General features: G+C 42.8%; 1 protein-coding gene across 5 annotated transcripts in view; it reads left to right on the top strand.

Moving 5' to 3' along the window:
• CACNA1B (calcium voltage-gated channel subunit alpha1 B) overlaps nt 1-21,770 on the top strand; it is a 378,141-nt gene that overhangs the window by 215,116 nt on the left and 141,255 nt on the right. For all 5 annotated transcript variants that reach the window (XM_089675295.1, XM_089675298.1, XM_089675296.1 and 2 more), the window contains exons 10-11: nt 1,662-1,751; nt 19,664-19,873. In XM_089675295.1, the coding sequence (XP_089531421.1) occupies nt 1,662-1,751; nt 19,664-19,873 (300 nt within the window). The remainder of the gene's footprint in view (nt 1-1,661; nt 1,752-19,663; nt 19,874-21,770) is intronic.

Here is a 21,770-nt window from a genome sequence, read left to right as displayed (position 1 = left end):
CTGGGTACCACCCTGGGGAACATATACCAAAGCAAAAAATAAAATAAGAAAATCCAGTTTGGCTGGGAATAGCAAATTTATTAGTATTTAAAGGGCGACATTAACATTATATAGTTCTTTTAAAAAGCATGTCTGGGGGATGCCCTGACTTTGCCTGTGTAGTGGCGCATCTGTTTAATGTATACAACCTACTACAGCAAAACTGACAAAGAAAAAAAAATGCCAAATTGCCAGCAAATGACAGTTTTTGGCTGCTTTACTCCTGTTTATATACAAATAGCCAGAGATTCCCTTCATTTATACAAGACCTTATCTTAGATAGGGGTCTGGTATAAATGTTAATGGGGGACTCCACCACACACAATAAAACAGTGTGGTGTTCCCCCCAAAATACATACCAGACCCTCATCCCTGATGAGTCGCAACAATCTAGAAAAAAAAAGCATATGATCCCCCCCAAGAAATCCACACCAGACTCCTCTTTGAGCATGCAGCCTGGCAAGACAGAAAGTAGGGGTGCATACCAGGTCACATACTCCTGGGTGATGTAATTGACTACATATGGACATGACCATATTTTGTTAATGATGTCACTACAATCCCAGGTGCTGCTTCCTTAACAACAATTGACGGCGGAAGAAGGAACTGTCATACATTGGATAAAGGCAGGAGAAAAACTCACTATATATAAAGTTCTGCTCCTGCAAAAAGGGCTAAAGGTGCGGCATTCGTAGAACTGCCTAAACTGGCAAAATCCACTCTGAACTTTCAAATGCTTTGGAAATTGCCTAACAAATACCTTACCTGGTGAAAATGAGCACTTACATATTGCCATTCTCCACTTCCAACTTTTATCAATCAGAAAAAAGAAAAATCCCCCCAAAATGCAACTATTTCTCAAATCTTTGTAGAAATGCCCTTCTGTCTGTTTTTTGAATAGCTGCTTGTCTAAAGCAGACCATATGTGATTAATTTTTTTGTTTAACCAGCAGGTTGAAGGAAAAATATGATCCGATTCCCCCATCCACACATTTGATGTGGATGGTAGAATCATTCACGTTGAGCTATTGTATTCCGACAGTGGGGAGCCTTCCCCGTTGGCAGAATACAATGAGTAGTGTTGCTGACTATAGCTGCCGGCACTGATTGTTCAGGAAAAACCCGACAGGCTGATTGTACACAAGTCGATCGATAAATTGACTTGTGTACAACCAGCTAGCCCATATATGGATCAAAATTTGTCTGGTCCCTGCTGAACCAGCCGAATTTCTAACCATGTATGGCTGGCTTAGTTGCTCCTAGGCATGGATAGATTTTCTTTAACTACTCAATGTAGTCAATGTAGAGGAGCTGAGGCTGTTTTATTCTTTTTTTTTTTTTTTTTTTTAAATTTGTATCAAGGATGAGCGTATGTCTACCATGATAGCTTGTGGAAGACACGATTGTCAGTCCTGTATGATTGACAGGTCATTTAAACAGTTTTCCATCTTATGAGGTGTTTTAATCCCACCAGTCACTTTTAATTTTCTGCTCAGCACAGATGCGCACAGCCCGAGACTTGCTTGTTACTTCCATTGCCCGACGCGTCAGCGCACAGGAAACAGCTACGTTCTAACATGCTGCAATGTAATGAATAATACATCTTCTCCTCTTCCTCCTAGTGCTGAAACGAGCTACCATTAAGAAAAGTAAAAACGATCTCATCCATGCAGAAGAGGGCGAAGATCACTTTAACGATATCTGCTCTGTAGGTGAGTTGGCCAGCCTGCGGTTACTGTTTTAGGAACATTCTCAAGATGCATCTTCTGGGTTCCCAAACCCTGGTAGGTCATCTAATGTCATGCAGATTACCTAAAGAGTATGTAGCATGATTAAATGTGGCCACATATGTTACAGTTCATTTCTGACTAAATAACCAATTATACGAGTAATACAATCATCAAAAATGTTTTGCCTCCAAACAGTTTTGTAATCCATTTCGGCCAGCCTTACGATTCACCCAACTGTGCTTTACTGCAACGATTCACCTATCTCAGATTCACCCAACTCTGCTTCATTGCAAAGATTCATCCATCTCAGATTCACCCAACTCTGTTTCAGTGCACTCTGCTTCACTGTATAGATTCACCCAACTCTGCTTCACTGCAAAGATTCATCCATCTCAGATTCGCTGAACTCTGCAGTAAAGCAGAGTTGGGTGAATCTATGCAGTGAAGCAGAGTTCAGCGAATCTGAGATGGATGAATCTTTGCAGTGAAGCAGAGTTGGGTGAATCTATACAGTGAAACAGAGTGCACTGAAACAGAGTTGGGTGAATCTGAGATGGATGAATCTTTGCAGTGAAGCAGAGTTGGGTGAATCTATGTAGTGAAGCAAAGATTCACCCAACTCTGCTTTACTGCATAGATTCACCCAACTCTGCTTTACTGCATAGATTCACCCAACTCTGCTTTACTGCAAAGATTTACCCAACTCTGCTTTACTGCATAGATCCACCCAACTCTGCTTTACTGCATAGATTCACCCAACTCTGCTTTTACTGCATAGATCCACCAAACTCTGCTTTACTGCATAGATTCACCCAACTCTGCTTTTACTGCATAGATCCACCAAACTCTGCTTTTACTGCATAGATCCACCCAACTCTGTTTTACTGCATAGATTCACCCAACTCTGCTTTTACTGCATAGATCCACCAAACTCTGCTTTACTGCATAGATTCACCCAAATCAGATTTACCCAGCTCTGCTTCACTGCATAGGCAGCAGGGTGACAAAGCTATTCACTCCTATAAGTTAGCAGCTTTCTGTGACACCTGCCGGCACTAAAATTGTCATGTTGTTGATGCCCTCCCAGGTTCTCTCTTCTTTCCCTATGCTGCCTAAATGCTTCCGGTGCCAAGTGCCTGAAACATGTTAGGTAGATAGCACCGTGCAAAGTGATAGAGACCAGCTGACTCAATAAAGGGCCTCCCACCCTCAATACAGCTTGTGCTGTGCAGGGGGTTTGTGGAAAGAAGGTATACAGATAGATTTCAGATATTCATATTATACTGCTGCTGTAAGCAAGGTCAGAAAAATAAAGGGGTGAGTCTGACAGCAGTCATTGAAGTGGGTCTGTGAGTGGAGTTTTGTGATTATGGATTACTTTGTGATCTGTCCACTGTGAGGCATGGCGGTAATGTTATATGACCAATGATGGCCACCAGAGCCAAGAATTTTAGTTGAAAGAATTAAAAATATATACATGTCAGCACTACAGATCTTCTGTGTCCTCTTTACAGCTACATCCTGTCTAGATGTATACTCTCCACCAACTGCAGCACATTTCTCTTGTCATGGCTAACCCTGGAACTTTCCAATATAAGCAATTTATTCAAGGGACAGGCCCTACACAAGTGCTACTATATTTATAAATATTACTTGTGTCAATTTAAGATCATGTTTGTCCTTGCAGTATAGGCAGGACAATGGTCGAAAACATCCCTGGGGGTACTGTTCCTTTTTACTACAACAGTCTTCCTTTAAATGACAGCTCCAGTCTAGAGGAAAAGCTTTCACACATCCATTTTAATCAATCCTGATCAACATTTAATCCATTTTAATCTATCTTACTATTCAGTGAGATAGAATTCTCATGCTGAGAACTCAAATTAATGCCAGAATAATTACAGCCCAGATTTGAGTAACCGCATACTATTACAGAAAAACTATTATCGGGATACAATTTTCAGTGTGGTAAAAAATTAATAAATTTCACTCTAAATTTAATAGGAAACACACTCTGCCTGTAGAACAATTCTGAGTGACCTTTCACTGAAACATCTATTTAGCCCAGTGGTGCTTAGTCGGCAGCTCAGGAGCCCAATGAGGCCCCTAGTACTACCGCTGCGGCACTCCTAAAGCTACTGATTGATGTGAGATGTCGACCATGTCTGAAAATGGCCAGATGTGGCTACCATTTCGTTTCCACTGGCTAGCATTTGTATGGTACAACAGCCAATTGTCAACCCCAGATAATGTTTTACTGCCAGTGATAAAGGTACCAAGAGCACATGCCAGTGATTCCTATCTCCCCTTGCTGCCTCCAATGACAAAAACACTAAGATTCAACCAAGCCTGATGTTCAGGTTTATAGGTACAATGGCAGATGGTGGTCTCTAAAGACAGACAGATTAGCATGCATATTCAGCCACCTTTAGACGTCTGAGGGCACCTTTAACTTTCTAGAAAGGAAACTTTGTTAAAGGATCGATCTACCCAGAAGTCATAAGGTACAGTTGCAAGAAAAAGTATGTGAACCCCTTGGGATTACGTGGAGTTTTGCATGAATTGGGCATAAAATGTGCTCTGAACGTCATCTAAGTCACAACAATAGAAGAACACAGTCTGCTGAACATAATACTACACAAACATTAGATGTTGCCATGGTTTAATTGCACATAACATGTAAACATTCACAGTACAGGGAGGAAAAAGTATGTGAACCTTTGGACTTAATAACTGGTTGACCCTCCTTTGGCAGCAATAACCTCAACCAAACGTTTCCTGTAGTTGCAGATCAGACCTGCACAACGATCTGGAGTCATTTTGGACCACTCCTCTTCACAAAACTGTTTCAGTGTAGCAATATTCTTGGGATGTCTGGTGTGAATCGCTCTCTTAAGGTCATGCCACAGCATTTCAATCGGGTTGAGGTCAGGACTCTGACTGGGCCACTCCAGAAGGCGTATTCTGTGCTGTTGCAGCCATTGTTTTGTTGAATTACTTGTATGCTTTGGGTCATTGTCCTGTTGCATCACCCATCCTCTGCGGAGCTTCAGTTGGCGGACAGATGGTCATACATTTTCCTGCAAAATGTCTTGATAAACTCTGGAATTCATTTTCCCATCGATGACAACAATCCGTCCAGGCTCTGAGGCAGCAAAGCAGCCCCAAACCATGATGCTCCCTCTGCCATGTTTCACAGTGGGGATGAGGTTTTGATGTTGGTGTGCTGTGCCTTTTTTTCTCCACACATAGTGTTGTGTGTTCTTCCCAAACAACTCAATCTTGGTTTCATCTGTCCACAGTATATTCTGCCAGTAGTGCTGTGGAACATCCAGGTGCTCTTTTGCAAACTTCAAACGTGCTGCAATATTCTTTTTGGACAGCAATGGCTTCCTCCGTGGTGTCCTCCCATGTACTCCATTCTTGTTTAATGTTTTCCTTATTGTAGATGTGTCAACAAAAATGTTAGCATGTGCCAGAGATTTCTGTAGGTCTTTAGCTGACACTCTGGGATTCTTCTTTACCTCATGCAGCATTCTGCGCTGTGCTCTTGCAGTCATTTTTACAGGACGACCACGCCTAGGGAGAGTAGCAACAGTGCTAAACTTTCTCCATTTGTAGACAGTCTGTCTTACCGTGGACACATGAACATCAAGGCTTTTGGAGATACTTTTGTAACCCTTTCCAGCTTCATGCAAATCAACAAATCTTGATCGTAGGTCTTCTGAGAGCTCTTTTCTGCGAGGCATGGTTCACATCAGACAGTGCTTCTTGAAACCAGTAAACCCAAAACAGGTGTGTGTTTTTTAAGGGCAGGACAGCTGTCAGCAACACATCCAATATCCTCACACTGATTGGAGTCAAGGTTGGCTCACTCCTGGCTCCAATTAGCTCTGGGAGAAGTCATTAAGCTAGGGCCTCACATACTTTTTCCTCCCTGCACTATGAATGTTTACATGTTATGTGCAATTAAACCATGGCAACATCTAATGTTTGTGTAGTATTATGTTCAGCAGACTGTAGTCTTCTATTGTTGTGACTTAGATGACGTTCAGAGCACATTTTATGCCCAATTCATGCAAAACTCCACGTAATCCCAAGGGGTTCACATACTTTTTCTTGCAACTGTAGTAGGAAGAGGAACCTTCTGAGTTAAGTCAACACCTGGCTTCTTAAATGCCTCAAACGCTCCAGCAGTTGGATCTTCTTGCCATAAATCCTAATTCTCTTTCTACCCACCTGGATGCTGTGGATGTTTCCGCTTCACAGCATGTCCTTTTATATTCTCCATGATAAATACATAGGAAATCCAACAGGGATGGTAAAAACACCTCATAATGGCCACAGCAGGTGTTCAGGTCTGGGGACACGGAGATCTCATCAATAGAGTCCGTGAGAGATGTAAGAAACTATTAGGGAGTTTAACTTCTCAGCAATCACCAAACACTGAAATGTCAGTTTTAGGTGGTCAGACCCAATTTACAGTCATTGAGAGTAGCCTAGGGTGACAGTGCTGCTTCTCCATAAAAACAGTACATTGAGGGGTTATTATCACTTTAGACAGGAAATGTGTTACTGGCAGGATCACCTGGGTAAAATAATGGGAAGGAGTTTGAAAAAAGGAAAGCTTTGCTAACCTTTTGAGAATGCTAGTTTTCTGGCTGTCGGTGGCTGCAGTACTTAATCACTAAAAGAGAACAAATATGCAAACTCCTAATCCCGACACCTGGTCGGTGGCTCCACAGGTATTGCAGCCATGGATCTGCTTGACAGCCAGACACTAGCATTTACAAAAGCACAGGTGAGCAATGGCAAGCAATGTTTACAATATAGCTCTCCGTACAGGTTTGCCGTTAAATCAGTTATAGTACAAGCAATCCTCTCCCTGATGCTATTAAGCGATTTGCAGCCCTGAGCTCATTATCTTCCACAGAAGAGCCAATAACAATATAAATGGCTCTCTGGATTGTAATTCATCTCATATCTTGTTATTGCATGTGAGATACTAGCCTAAAGGGAACCTGTCACTTTTTTCTAAATAAATGTAGTGGATGATCATACATTCAGTGATCACACATAGCACTCTAGGTTCTGGTGTCTACCCTTCTCTTCTTGGTGGAAGTTGGTGGCACCATTGGTTGCCGGAAGGAAACAGCTCAACGGAGGGGCCTCTAATGGTAAGGGGCAGAATCAGTGCTACCAGACTTTTAAAAGGGGTGGGACCCCGTGACTGGTTTTCCAGCATGCAGACAATTGCTCCTCTGGTTGCGTTTTCAGTGGCTTGCATGCTTGGTGTCGGCCATGAAAACACTAGGTGGAATTTTGATGGCTGACAATGAGGATTTCCACAATGAGTAGTCACTTTAAGTGGAGTTGCAGGTCCAGCATTCTCTATGACTGTCCTTTGGACTTGTGGTATCTTGTACATCGTAAAATGCTTTCTAACCAACTGTTTTGAGAATTGTGACTATCGCTAAGCTCTTTGTTTATTGCAAGAAGTCTTCTCTTCCTTTACTAACTTAATGCTTTATTATGTAACTAACAGTACAGTATAGGAGCAGGCACCACGAGTTGCCTGTAGGTACCATTTTATTATACAAATGATCTCCCATTAGCCCTAATGCTTCCACTCTTGGGTTAAACTGTAATTGCACGTCAATTTCTGCTCCATTGCAGAGCCATTACTTTCCTTGCCATTTGACAATACAAGACTGGTCAATGTGGTGCTCTCATGGAGAACAGGCCATAGCTCTGGGCCAGGTCCAAAGCCATAAATATGGAATGGCTCTCTAATTAAAGAGGGTTTAATAAAAGAATTAGCTGCCAGCACTTTGTAGTGCCTGTTCCTATTCTTTATTTTTGATTATATTTACAAGAGATGAAAGAAATTACCAGTTACCCAAAAAGCAGACTTGTCCATAAAATAAGATTCTCTAATCCCTTCCCATCCATACTCTAAATAAGAAATGTATTTGATCACATGATTTCTGCTGAAGAGGAGGATCAGCCAATCTGAAATCTTTTCCTACCCATCAGTAGAGTTCACATGACCAGATGCCAAGCGTCTAGTCTTATGGTTGCCTGCTGTGGAACAGCAGATTCTCCAGGTATCGAATGTTTCTGTTTCTCCTGTTCTTTATTAGTTTCAGGAGGCAGGCTGAGAAGGGGGTGCATGATTTTATTTTAAAGTGGCTGGAAACATCACACATGAAATATGAACAAAGCATATTCTTGTACAGTGTGTACTTGTCTCAATCCAAAGCACCAAGTCTCATTTCTATCTGCTGTATCATTCCCCTGCTATCTGCAAGTCACTCCTGTTGAGTTTTCCTGACACCAAGAGAAAAATGGGGGCGGGGGGGGGAGCACAGCATTTGACTGATAGTCTCAGCTCTGTTCCTGTGTGCTGTGTTAAGGGGGGTGTATCCCTTCCCTCCAATCTGCTCTGAGCTCTCCTCACTGATGTATCTTCAGCATTCCACCCCCTGCTTTTCATTGCTGAGAGATCCTGTGTAAATTCTGAACTTTGAACAGATTTAGGGGAAAAACAACTACAGATAAACAGGTACAACTTATGTAGGAGGATTTATTTAATCTCCGTGTATCCCCTGAGATGAGTCACATCACTGGGTATATGCGAGGGTTTACAACCACTTTAATGATACATTTGCTTTAATTAAATTGTATCTTGCCAGAACATTTTGTTTAGTTCTGGATAGAGTGTAGAAGTGTTAGAACCACTGTCAGGTTTTTATTGCATTCTGTGTCCACTCTAAAGATATTTATCCTCTCCATTGCCACCTGGACAGAAAGTGATGGGAAATCTAACTTTACACTGAAACAGAAGGGGAGAGGAAATCTTCCAATGGGGCCACCTGCTACAGCAACCAGAGGAGATCTCCCCTTACTTTAGAGATCTCTTTTAAATTCCAGCTGGATTAAAATGATCTTATCTCCTAAGGGACACATAACAAAAAAATTAAAGTGGCTGTTAACCCTTACATACAGTATACACAGTGAAGTGACTGGCCTTAGGTGATAGGAGACACATCCCTCTTCACACAACACACAGGAACAGAGCCAGGGCTGTCACATCTGCTGGAGGTCCCTTCCCGGTCACCATTTTCCTATTGGTGTCAGGAAAACTTGTCAGAAGTGATTAATGCTGATAACAGAGGAAGGAAGCAGCAGACAGAAATTACACTTCCTGCTCTTAATTTAGGCAAGTACACACTATAGAGGGATATGCTTTGTTCATATTTCATGTCTGAGGTTTACAACCACTTTACCAGATGTTACAATCACCCCTTGCTCTATCCAAAAAGAACAAAAACAAGTTTTGGGTTAGGTACACTTGATCTAAATTTTATTTTTTAGATAAAAGTACCAGTAGTGTGTCAGTAGTGTTTGAAACCAGTAAAAATAAAAATCATCTAACAATGGAATCCCCTTTATGTAAGGGAAGGATTATCCTGGGTGACATATCCAGTATTTACTGTACAAAACTGTTGACTGCAGAGGGTGGCTGAGCACTGTGAAGAAGTCACGAGCGATGGAAGCGTGAGGTTAAGGCGGCTGTTTATTCAATGTAGAGACACCCACTGAATCTGCACTTGGTGGTGATGGAGGGAAAGCTCTTTGCAGGAATGTAAGAAGCAGCTGAGTCCAAGATGCCCGCACAACCCTCATACACGACGCTGCGGCCAACATAATGACATGAATCCAGGGTCCATTACAGATGGATTACTATAGACTGTGCCAGCCGCTCCAGCCCCTCCACTCGCCAATCAATGGCTCATTGATCGTTTAGTTCCTGGAGGCGGGTGGAGACTCCTGCTTTAACCCTTTCTTGGGTTCAGCTTAACCCTCTCCTCCATAATCTTCTGCACTGGCTCTTGCAAAGGAATTGTGCATAACAGGTTGCTTCAGTCCCTGGGTAATATTTGTGAAACATGGGGGAATTAATACGTAGATCCCCACTAAAATCCTTGCATCTTTTAAAGGATCATTTCATTATTAATACACAAAGTACTATATCAAAAAGCTTGGGATGTAAAAACTTGTGTTGTTTTTAAAAGTGCAGACCATATGCAGGTGAGCAGGCCTTCAGTACCATGAGTCCACCCCATCCCTGTCGCATTCTAATTATTATTATTATACAGGATTTATGTAGTGCCTACAGTTTATGCAGCGCTTTACAACATAAGGGCAGACAGTATAATTACATTACAAATACAGGAGGATTCAGAGGGCCATGCTCGTTAGAGCTCACAATCTAAGAGAGAAACTCTTAGGAAGCACAGTGGCTAAATGGTTAGCACTTCTGCCTGGCAGTACTAGGGTTGTTGGTTCAAATACCAGCCATGGCACCACCTGCCTGGAATTTTCATGTTCTCCCTGTGTCTGCATGGATGTACTCTGGTTTCCTCTCACATTCCAAAGACATGCTGGTAGGTTAATTGGATCCTGTGTAAATTTGCTTTAGTATATGAATGTGAGTTAGGGATCTTAGATTGTACGCCCCTTGAGGGTTAGGGACTGATGTGAATGTACAATATATATGTAAAGCACTGTGTAAATTGACGGTGCTATATAATTATCTGAAATAAATAATAATAAACTGAAACATAAGTCATGCAGGAACAAAGCAGGTGCTTTCACCAATAACATTATGGGATTTAGACTTTGTGTGCCACCTAGATAGTGATAATACTGCTTTTTGACCATCAAAAAGTAATTTATCTATGAATTATATTCTCTGTTTGTCTATCTATCTAGCTATTATGCCTGTCTGTCTGTGTGGTCCTCCAGAAGTTTACCTGTCTTGACCAGGGTCGGACTGACAACTCATGGGGCCCCCGGGCAATAGGGGATCATGGAGCCCCTGTGTCCTTGCCCAAACTCAAAAAAGCCTATGGAAAAGGTACCAGGGGCATCTTATGGGGCCCCTACTGACCCTGGACCCTCGGGCAGTGCCCGAGTTTCCAAATGGTCAGTCCGCCCCTGGTCTTGACCCAATATGATATGAAATGTAGACCTAGACCCCCACAAAAGTCTCCACAGGACCTCCTCTTTCCTCCAAATATATGAACGGGTATAATCTATTATACGGTTCCTGTAAAACATTTAGGATTTTGTATGAATAGTACATATTTCTGTCTATCCAACCTACCTATCTAGCAAGAAGTATTCTGTCTGTCTGTCTTGACTCAATATTCATGATATGAAATAAAGACCTCGACCCCCACAAAAAGCAGACCTCCACAGAGGCTCTTCTTTCACCCGAATACATAGACAGGTAATGGACGCATAGACAGGATGGATGAATGGATGGATTCATTGAATAGGCCGATAGATAATACGCATAATTCTTACAAAATCTTAAATATTTTAAAGGAACTGTATAGCAAATGTCTGGACTTCCACAAAACGTACCAGCCTTGACCCAATATTTACAATTTCAAATGTAGGCATAGACAGGGGCAGACTGACCATTTGGAAACTCGGGCACTGCCCGAGGGCCCGGGGTCAGTAGGGGGCCCCATGAGATGCCCCTGGTACCTTTTTCATAGGCTTTTTTGAGTTTGGGAAAGGACACAGGGGCCCCATGATCCCCTATTGCTCGGGGGCCCCATGAGTTGTCAGTCTGTCCCTGGGCATAGACCACATTTCAGGATCCTGTTTCCCATGAACACACAGAAGGGTAATATTTGGTATACAGTTCCTGTAAAATATTTAGGATTTAGTATGAATTATTTACCTGTCTATTCAATCCATCCCTCCATCCTGTCTGTCTGGACTTCACAGATGTAGCTGCCTTGACCCAATATTTACAATCTGAAATGTAGATGTAGATGCCACAAAAGGCTCCTCTTTCCTCTGAATGTATAGACAGGTAATGTTTGGTATACGGTTTCTGTAAAATATTTTGGCTTTTGACACAGAAATAAAGATCTGATGGAGAAATGATTCGAGGAGAGCCTTCTGTTTGTTGAGTCATACACAGACATTGGACATGGCAGAATCCCCTTATCCTTTCCTGTTGTTGTAGCCTCAGTGCGTACCGGAGTTTCTGCTCCAGCGGCCAGACTCATGAATAATGAACTCTGGACAGGCAATGTATAATTAAGGTGGGAAGTGTCTCCCTGGATTTAAGGACACCTTCGATTGGGCCTGCGGTTAACAACGTTACCCAAAATCCTTCAAGCCAATTACTGGCTGATTGCGGATTATATAGCCGCTGCTAATGTGATAAGGAAAGACACATCCATTATAATGACGATGTAAAAGTAACTGATCCTTTCATCTCATAAGATTTATCACATCTAGAGAGACATCCAGGCTGAGGAAAAAATGTTTCATTAAAAAAAAAGTGCAGGAAATAAGAAAACCATCTGTTTACAATGAAGTCAATTTTTCTCACAAGTCAGGGCACTGAACCAAATAAAATGGATGAACTCCTGTCTAATATCACTACATACAGCCATAATAAAGCTAAGATTCAAAACATAATAAAGGATTTGCTTAAATTTTGTATTCTACAGTCATATTTTCCATACGGTATTCTTAGGCATCTTGTTTCCTGATATATTACAGTAGATGAAAACGTGTTATATAAATATCAATTTCAATGTGTGTACATTTACATGCATAATTATTTTTATGCCTTGCAAAAGCATTAGATGTATTAAAATAGTTTGAGGCTAATTTTCTGAATCCTGGATCATTTTGCATTAAAAGCTTTTTTCAGCCCCAAATTGCTTGTCACACAAGAAATTGGATATTGTAACATTTATCTAAAATTACGTTTTGACAATGCACCCATGTTTATACTTGCCTACTCTTCCATATTTTAATTATTGCATTTCATGTACACACCTGTAATACACCCTCTAGTGGTCATCTGTATATCATGCTTTGTGATTTCCCCTCCCTCCATGGAGTGATTATCTGTATAGCAAGCAATGTGACTAATCTCTCACCCCCTCTAGTGGTCATCTGTATATCAAGAAATTAGATTCTCTATACAGAGGGTCAGCAACCAGTAGATCTGAAACTACCAGTAGATCTCAGCCAGGTGCAGGGGTGGACTGACCATTCGAGCACACGGGCACTTTTTATAGGCTTTTTTGGGTGTGCTTTGAGTGCGGGCAAGGACACAGGGCCCCATGATCCACTATTGCCCGGGGGCCCCATGAGTTGTCAGTCTGCCCCTGGCCAGGTGACTAGTAGATCACAGTCTGGGCTTGCTGATCCACCATCCCAGAGCATCAGAGTGCAATGCAGAGGGACTACTTGCAGAGTTGGAGCTGTAGTAGGGAGCAAAAGCCGCATAAACTGATGCCTCCTCTGTAGTGCCGGCTCCTGTCCCATGTGGAGTGATACCAACTGCACTCCACCTCTTATCCTGGCTAGCGGTCTCCAGAGTGGTTCCAACAGCAGGAAAGAAGAAATATTCCGGCCAGTGTGAAGCAATACACTGGGTATAATAGTGTAGGGCTGCTTTCACACTGATGTGCTGTGGTTTACCCACACCGTGGGTGCAGTGCAGTGTACCTAAAACTTTACTCCAGGTTTGCTGCAATTACCCATAGACCTCTATTATATTCTGCAGGTTTTGAGCACTTTCTGAAAGCATCAGTGTTAAAACAGCCTTATAGGGGGCTCAGAACAGTAAGGGTTTATTTACATTTGCAGTTTGGTAGTAAAAGCCCAAAGTTAAGTTTTTACCACCCCAACCGCACCCCCTTTAGCTGCAGTGGCCAAGGGTGTACACATGCAGGAGCTATAGACCCTGTCATGGTTGGTGGGTATAGCCTGCCAAGCATGACTAATTCAAATGAATGAGGCCGCATTGCAAGTGTCCTGCAACCTTGTGCAGTACAGCAAAGAAGGAGTTAAAGCAGACAGCATTGTGTTGCTTTCTCATCAGCTACTTTAACCCCTTGGATCCCACAGAAGTATACAGTTGCAGTGTGCTTGCAGAGTTACCCCATTTACGTGAATGGGTCGTAATTGACAGGTGGTAGTACCTACCAAATGAAACAGTAGGTTTAATTCCTGCTGCAGCATGTGTACACCTTTGGCTGCTGCCTCAGCAGCTAAAGGGGGTAGGGACTCAACTGCCAGGTTTAATTACCTCCTAACTTTCTGTGTGAACAAGCCCTAAGGGTGCCGCTGCCGAATGCAACTAAGGGCTCATACACAAGTGCAGCAGGCACTGCTGCTCCTTCTGAAAAGCAATCTGAGTGTGTTTGACAGGTGGTGAGGAGGTGAATTGTTATGACAATTGTGACATGGTAGTACGACAATTAGAGGTTTAAATCAGGCGTGAGGAGGTGACACTGTGCCCGGTGATCTTTGACTTCTCCCATGTTGTTCAGGTAGATATCCACCTCTTTTAGGTTGCCTACCCCTGATCTATACCTTGCTCCAGTGATCATCTGTATATTAATGTAGCACCTTCCTAAGGAAGGTCAGGGCTGAGAGGCTCTGCAGTGCAACTCTCTGAAACCTTTCCCTGATCTAGAGACTTAGAGAAGTCTCTAGAATGCAGTGGGAGGCGGTGAGGAGGAGCTGCTCTGCACTCTCAAGGGATCCTGACCAATCCCCAAGCAAGAGGTTTGGCATGGAGTCAGGACAGATCTTAAGAGTGGCTGAGCCTACTCAGCAGCAGGAGAGTTCGGGTGGAAGATGTGAGAGGTGGAGTGAAGCCTGGGAGGAAGCCTAGGGAAAGGGTCTGCCTCCAGGTTTGCTGCGAACGGAAGGGAAGCTAGACCTTGCCTGCCCCCCCGAGAGAAGACCATCTGTGGAGCTAAGGAAAGAGCTAGTCCAGCAGAAGGCCTGAAAGCAGTTGCCTAACTGCAGCCTACAGAAGAGGAACAGTAATTCTACACCCCCTGGACAGGAATTGGGAAGAGGGCATTTGAGTGGGAAACCTGGCTAGCCCCAGCTGGACTGTGCTTTTTAAAGAGTCAGACTCTAGATCCCCTTATCCTGGAATTTCTACACCAGGAGAGGCTGACCAGCTCTCCAAGAAGAGAAGAGAACCCTTCTGAGCACTTGTATATGGTTTCAAGAAGTTGTCCTCAGTTAAACAATTCCTTGGACACCCCATGTATCCCTCATCCCCATCCAAGTTTCAATCCCCTATTAAGGCTGGAAGGAAATGCATGTTGCCTGGCTGTGCAGGACTATAGGGGAACCGAAAACTCAACAGCTCCTAAGAGGGTAGTGTATCTTCACCTTGTAAACAAATGTAAACATCAGCAACTACAAATAGTGTAGCTGCTGACTTTTAAAAAGCACACACTTACCTGTCCCAGGATCCAGCGATGTCCTCACCCAACATGGCTCTTTGCCTGTCTTCAGCCCCAGGCACCGGCATCTTAACTGTGGGCAGCCGGCTGTGACTGCTTGCAGCTTCACAGCTGACTGCCCAAGCAGCTTCACAGCTGACTGCCCACTGTGCATGCTCAAGCCACGCTGAGCCCCATGAATGGTCTCCCAGTCTTCTGGGACCTGTGACATTTCCCAAGAGGCTGTGGGGAGAGGTAGGGGCAAACTTCCAGTCCTATCGCCTACACAGCCAGAGCAAAAATGGGAGCAGGTACCTATCAAAATCAGGTACCCCCCCCCCTTAAAAAAAAAGGCATTCTAAATATGAGAGAGGAGAAGGAGGAAAAGCAAAACTTCCCTTTTTGGGTGAAGCTCCACTTTAGTGTGATTGGCATCCCCTACCTTTAGTGGTCATCTGTATATGAAACAATGTGTATATGCATTTTAGCTTTCCTTTGCTCTGCTGTGTATCAAACAACGTGATTTGGGCTCCCTCTTTCTAGTGATCATCTGTATATGAAGCAGTGTGATCCTCCTCCCTCTGTATAATAGGCAATGTGATCAAGGGATACGTAAACCCAACATTTCATATTCCTGGTATGTGCCTGCTGTACCATGTACCTGTATGCAAAAGTATCCTGTTCTCTTTGTATTGCTTCCTTTCTGTGAAATCCCTGGTGTTCCTGCCAGTCCCTGTGCTTTCCTTTTAAAAACTGACCACACTAAGCAGGAGAACACAGTGTGGTCAGTTCTCTAGCTGAGCTGGGAACTCAGTGTGCTCTTCCTCAATGATCAGACATCTGCTGACACATTCCCCCACCCCCTGCCCCTGCACACAGTGTCTGCTGTTTCTCCTCTACCAGCTCTTATGCAGCTGAGAACAGAGGGTATGTGAGCACTTATAAAAAAAATTATAAAATGCATCTTTTTCCCTTTTTTATATCTATATATAAATTTTTTGTCTTTCATTTCTATTTTAAATTGAATGGGTTGTTCTACAAGGTGAGGGCTTACAATCACTTTAACACTGGCTTTCTCTAGTGGTGCTCTGTATATCAAACAATGTGACTCTAGTATCAATTGATCATGATTGATTACTGCAAGATGCTACTGCTCCAAAGGGGAGCCATGTGTTCCATTTGTTTAGCAGGTATTTGTTACACAGCAGTTAACTTACAAGCATTTTTTTATTAGCATGATTGACCTACTAAAAGTCTCCTGTGTAGCTTTTACCTATTTAAGTGACTGTCAGCAAAATAGTCAAAGTGTAACTAAAGATAAAACATTGAAAGTGGAAGAAAATCCCAAATGTTTGGTTGTTAACAGAACAGTAATAGAGGGAAAGTCTTCCAATGGGGTTCAATCAGGGATTCCCTCACTTTGAAGGGATTTCCTCTTCCTGTTTTGAATGTGGGAAAAGAAGTGCAGGAAAATCCCAATGGGACACACATGGCAAAAAAAAATAAAAAATTGATGGCTTCCAAAATGAAAAAAAAAGTTTCCCCTTTAGTTCTACTTTAAATTTCCTAGTAGCAAGAGATTAAAATCACCAGTAGGGATACGTTCAGGCGTGTTCAGATGTCTCGATTGCTTATGATTGGCGAAGTACATTGACCGCTTCCTGGCATGATTGCTCAGGTGGGTTCGGAATAGGATCCTAACCTGCCTGAGCTCAACCCCAATAACCAGTGTAGCCCTAGCCTAAATTTCTCAGCCTTAGGCTATATTCATATGGGCAGTTAGCATATCCTGCAAATTCTTGTGGCTGTTATAAAGATAAAAGTGCAGCACTTAAAAGTAAATGCTAATTATAGCATAAATATATATACTGTGCCAGTATCCAAAATGAATTGTCTGTAAAGTGCATCAGTGTAAACAAGATACATATATATCCAATCAATACTGAAAAAAGTTAATACCCCAAATTCAATATAAATTACCCATAAAGCATATCAGTGTCAAAAGAGTAATACACCATACACTATAAGGTGCAGCAAAAAAATTAAACCAATATTATTATTATTATTATACAGTATTTATAAAGCGCCAATAGTTCGCTCAGCGCTGTACATTACAATGGGGGACAGAACAATAACAATACAATACAATGCAAAATCTGAGGGGATCGAGGGCCCTGCTCTTTCGAGCTTACAATCTAGGAGGGAGTGGATGGTGGCACAGGAGGAGAAAGCTGTGGGGGATGGAGTGGTAGGAAGAGTGGAGGAGGTTGGCAAGTTAGCAGGGGGTGGGGTAGGCTTCCCTGAAGAGGTGGGTTTTCAGGGTGCGCCTAAAGGAGAGGAGAGTAGGTGATAATCTGATGGGTTGGGGCAGGGAGTTCCAGAGGATGGGTGATACCCTGGAGAAGTCCTGGAGGCCAGGAATGGGAGGAGGAGACCAGGGAACTAGATAGAAGGAGGTCTTGTGAGGAGCGGAGTGTGCGTGTTGGGTGGTACTTGGATATTAGGTTGGTGTAGTTCGGGGCAGTATGATGGACAGCTTTGTACGTCAGTGTTAGGATTTTGAATTTGATCCGTTGAGCAATCGGAAGCCAGTGGAGGGATTGGCAGAGGGGGGTGGCGGAAACGGAGCGGTTGGAAAGGTGAATGAGTCTGGCAGCCGTATTCAGGATCGACTGAAGCGGGGATAGCCAGCGGCGAGGCAGGCCAGTAAGGAGGGAGTTGCAGTAATCGAGTCGTGATATGATAAGGGAGTGGATGAGTTGTGTAGTGGTTTCTGGGGTTAGGAACGTGCGTATTTTGGCGATGTTGCAGAGGTGGAGTCTGCACGAGTTTGTTAAAGATTGGACTTGGGGCTGGAAGGATAGGTTGGAGTCCAGAATGACACCAAGTACTCTGGCCTGCGGGGCGGGTTTGATGGTGGCATTGTTGGACATGATGGAGAAGTCAATGGGGGGTGCTATTGCTATTGCCAATATAAATGTCCAAATGTAAACATGTATATCCAAAAGGAACAATACATCAATCCTCTTTAGATAAAATGTATAGAAAGTCCCTAGGTGTAGGAAAAAAACTCAACACTCCCATCACCAGCAGTGTGCAATCCTCCACCCTTATGCATTTACCAAAGTACAATAGTCATAGCTAATGCTGCACATCCAAAACCATCTCCTCAGCAATCCAGCCGCCGGCCACCAATGCGGTTCCCTAGATAGAAAGGAGCCACACCACAGAGCCAAGGTAAAGGTATATATTGCAGTGTTTATTGGTAAAATATCAGTACAAAGTATAAAATAAATCCACGTGGTAATGTAAACAAGCAGTCCAGACTTACTAAGATGGCCACTGGTCTGAATCCTGAAAACAGTGGAGTGACATCAGCACATAAGGCCCCTCCCTACGCGCTTCGTGTGCATGCACGTCTTCAGGGGATACGGGAATCTGCAGTTATTCTTAACTATTCGCACAGTCAGTGATTACCTGCTTTTAGAGGCAGATGATGTTGCGAACAGTCACAGATAGCTGCAGGCGCAATTAGCCTGTCATTGCATTGTATGGGGCAGCACAGTGGCTAAATGGTTAGCACTTCCACCTGGCAGTACTAGGGTCATTGGTTCAAATCCCAACCATAGCACCACCTGCCTGGAGTTTGCATATTTTCCCTGTGCCTGCGTGGGTTTCCTCTAGGTACTCAGGTTTCCTCCCACACTCCAAAAACATGCTGGTAGGTTAATTGGATCCTGTCTAAACTGGCCCTAGTATGTGTATGTATGAATGTGAGTTAGGGACCTTAGATTGTACACCCCTTGAGGGTTAGGGACTGATGTGAATGTAATATATATATATATATATATATATATATATATGTGTATAAGCACTGCGTAAATTGATGGCGCTATATAAGTACTTGAAATAAATAATAAAATTGCATGGACTGAATGGCTGCAGCTCCTCGCACACACCTGTCATTCCAGTCGCAGGAATTTGCAGATTCTTGATGCTGAAATTCGAAGGTTGCGATAATTGTAGTCTTACTGCTGTTGTGCATAAACATTTTAAAATTTACTTGGCAATCCACCTTCGAGTAACTGAACATTGTTTTTATAGGACCAAAGCCTGACCAGCCCTGTGGTTTGTTATAAGAAGTGACCTCCTAAAACTAGCTTTATGGTCGTTTAAATCCAAACTCCAAAAAAAAAAAATCAATTAAAAAACAAATATATTTAAATTTAAGGTAGGGTATTTGCTGAATCTGTTTTAATATCTTCCTGCACTCAGGGGAGCCAATCAGGCTCTGTGTAGTGCACATGTGTCGATAGGGAGCATGCTGACCGGCAGAGAGAAACCAAATGACTCACCAGTGTGCTGCTTCTCATTCACTGTCCAGTCAACACAATAGAAGTGTGTTTCATGACCAAGCCCTGTTGCTGCTACAGTAAAAGCCATACATATAGCTGTGCTGTCTGGCAGGGCACCTTGATCATAGGACTAACTGTACAGATTTACAAATAGGAGAATACATCATCTCCCATAGTGTATTTCATCTGTGTATTTACTGCCTGCCAGGAGTTTGGCTGTAATGAATCCTTCTATCTACAGGATCCCCCTTTGCCCGGTCAAGCTTGAAAAGTGGAAAAAACGAGAGCTCGTCTTACCTCCGCCGCAAAGAAAAGATGTTCCGGTTTTTCATCCGCCGTATGGTTAAGGCACAGAGTTTTTACTGGTTTGTACTGTGTGTTGTGGCATTGAACACACTTTGTGTTGCCATTGTACACTACAACCAGCCGGCGTGGCTCACCAAAGCCCTGTGTAAGTAGCTGACTCCACACTACTTGTTCTTAAGACCCTTGTTTTAATATCATTATTATTGTTGTTATTTAAGGTTCATGCAGAAAGGTAAGTGTTCTTCGCCCCCAATTATACTTTAAGAGTGTTCTGCACAGGCAATCTAATATCTTCAAAATTATCTAACTTTTAGCATAGAATAGGAATAGAACCTCTGTCAGGCTTTTATTTGCTGTCTGCGCCCTGCTGGAGAGACTCACACTCTTTGCACTGGCGACCATTGTCATGGAGGTATTTCCCCGCACTTTGGAGAGAATTCCTTTCAAATTCTGTTGTGTCTCTGGATAAATGGAATTCTTTATAATGGGACTACAAAAAAAAAAAAAGTGTCCTTGCCCTCATTCTTATCAAAGCAGTCCATTTTTTATTTATTTGTTACCATGCCAACTCTAGGATGTTAGGTTGTGAGAGAATCAAGGGTCACTGACAATTAAGTTTTGAGATGTCAGCAATTTAGGAAAAAAGTACAGGCAAAACCACTGCAATACTGAGGGATCAGTTTATAACAAATTTACATTTGTCTTGCAAATCTGCAAGTACATTCATTCTGTTGGCAGAAAAGAATGTTCTTTAGGCTCTTTTCTCTTCTAAACCTTTAATAAAATACTGCAATATGGAGCTGAGGAGCATAGAGATACATACCACTTTGTTCACTAATTCCCTCTAGTGTTCGCTAAAAAGTGTTTACCCCTATAGCAACTACATTTTACTCTATTATTACAGTTAATCTCTAGTATTTATCCTTGTTTTAACCACTTTACATCCCTAGGATGTACCCATACGTCTTCGGGAACAAGTGGTTATACTGGGATCATGGCTGCAGTTACAGCCATGATCCTGGTATAATTTTTTAGATTCAGTGGTGCTCTTTCTTGTAAAAGTTATTGAGGGCTGTCTGATCACTTTCACAGAGTACGGAAGGGGGCCCCCCCTCCCACCATCCTTGTTCCTGGGCTCTCCCCCATTCCATCATGAAGCCAGTAATATCCAGGTGCCTCCACTTTGGAGGGAGGAGCACAAGACACCTTTGGGCATCAGCTTTGTCATTCTGGCCCAAGGGTAGTCCTAAATGCACTAGAAGATTTAGATGGACTAACAAATTAAAGCCAAACTCCAGTTAACACTTTTTAAACAGTTACAGCAATTTTTTTTTTCCTTTTGGGATAAAGGTTTCAACCTTTATCCCAAAAGGAAAAATAAATAAATGAATAAAAGCTAAGCACTGTAAGCATCTCTATCACTTCTATCACTAGTAAATGTTTTGCATCTTAACTGCCACTTTTGCTGGACAACTTAGTCTGTTTAAAGAAGTTGAAAAATAACTGATCACCAGGTGAAAATGCAGGAGAAAACAGCCTAATAAAACTAATGCAGCCATCACATCTAAGACTTGGTAGGCTGCAATATAATACATTTTAGTTTCTGGATTTAATACTGCTTTAAAAGTTAACACGTTCACATCTGGAATATACATGTATAGGTTGTAAATGTTTAGAGTAGAAAGCTATTGCAGGCTTAAAATTTCAAGTCCTGAGCAGGGGCGGACTGACAACTCATGGGGCCCCCGGGCAATAGGGGATCATGGGGCCTCTGTGTCCTTGTCCACACTCAAAAAAGCTTTTAAAAAAGGTACAAGGGGCATTTCATGGGGCCCCCTACTGACCCCGGGCCCTCGGGCAGTGCCCGAGTGCTCGAATGGTCAGTCCACCCCTGGTCCTGAGCTACTAGCCAGGCCTTAGAGTTACTCGCGACCAACAAACACACACAGAGACACCTGTACACACACACAGACATGTACATACACACACACACACACACACACACACACACACACACACACACATACACACACACACAGAAA

This window comes from Staurois parvus, unplaced genomic scaffold (genome assembly GCF_062004578.1).
Source record: "Staurois parvus isolate SC_StPar_1 unplaced genomic scaffold, SC_StPar_1.0 ptg000154l, whole genome shotgun sequence".
NCBI classification, from domain to species: domain Eukaryota; kingdom Metazoa; phylum Chordata; class Amphibia; order Anura; family Ranidae; genus Staurois; species Staurois parvus.
The sequence above is the reverse complement of the archived record's forward strand: the minus strand, read 5'-3'. Positions and strand labels throughout refer to the sequence as shown.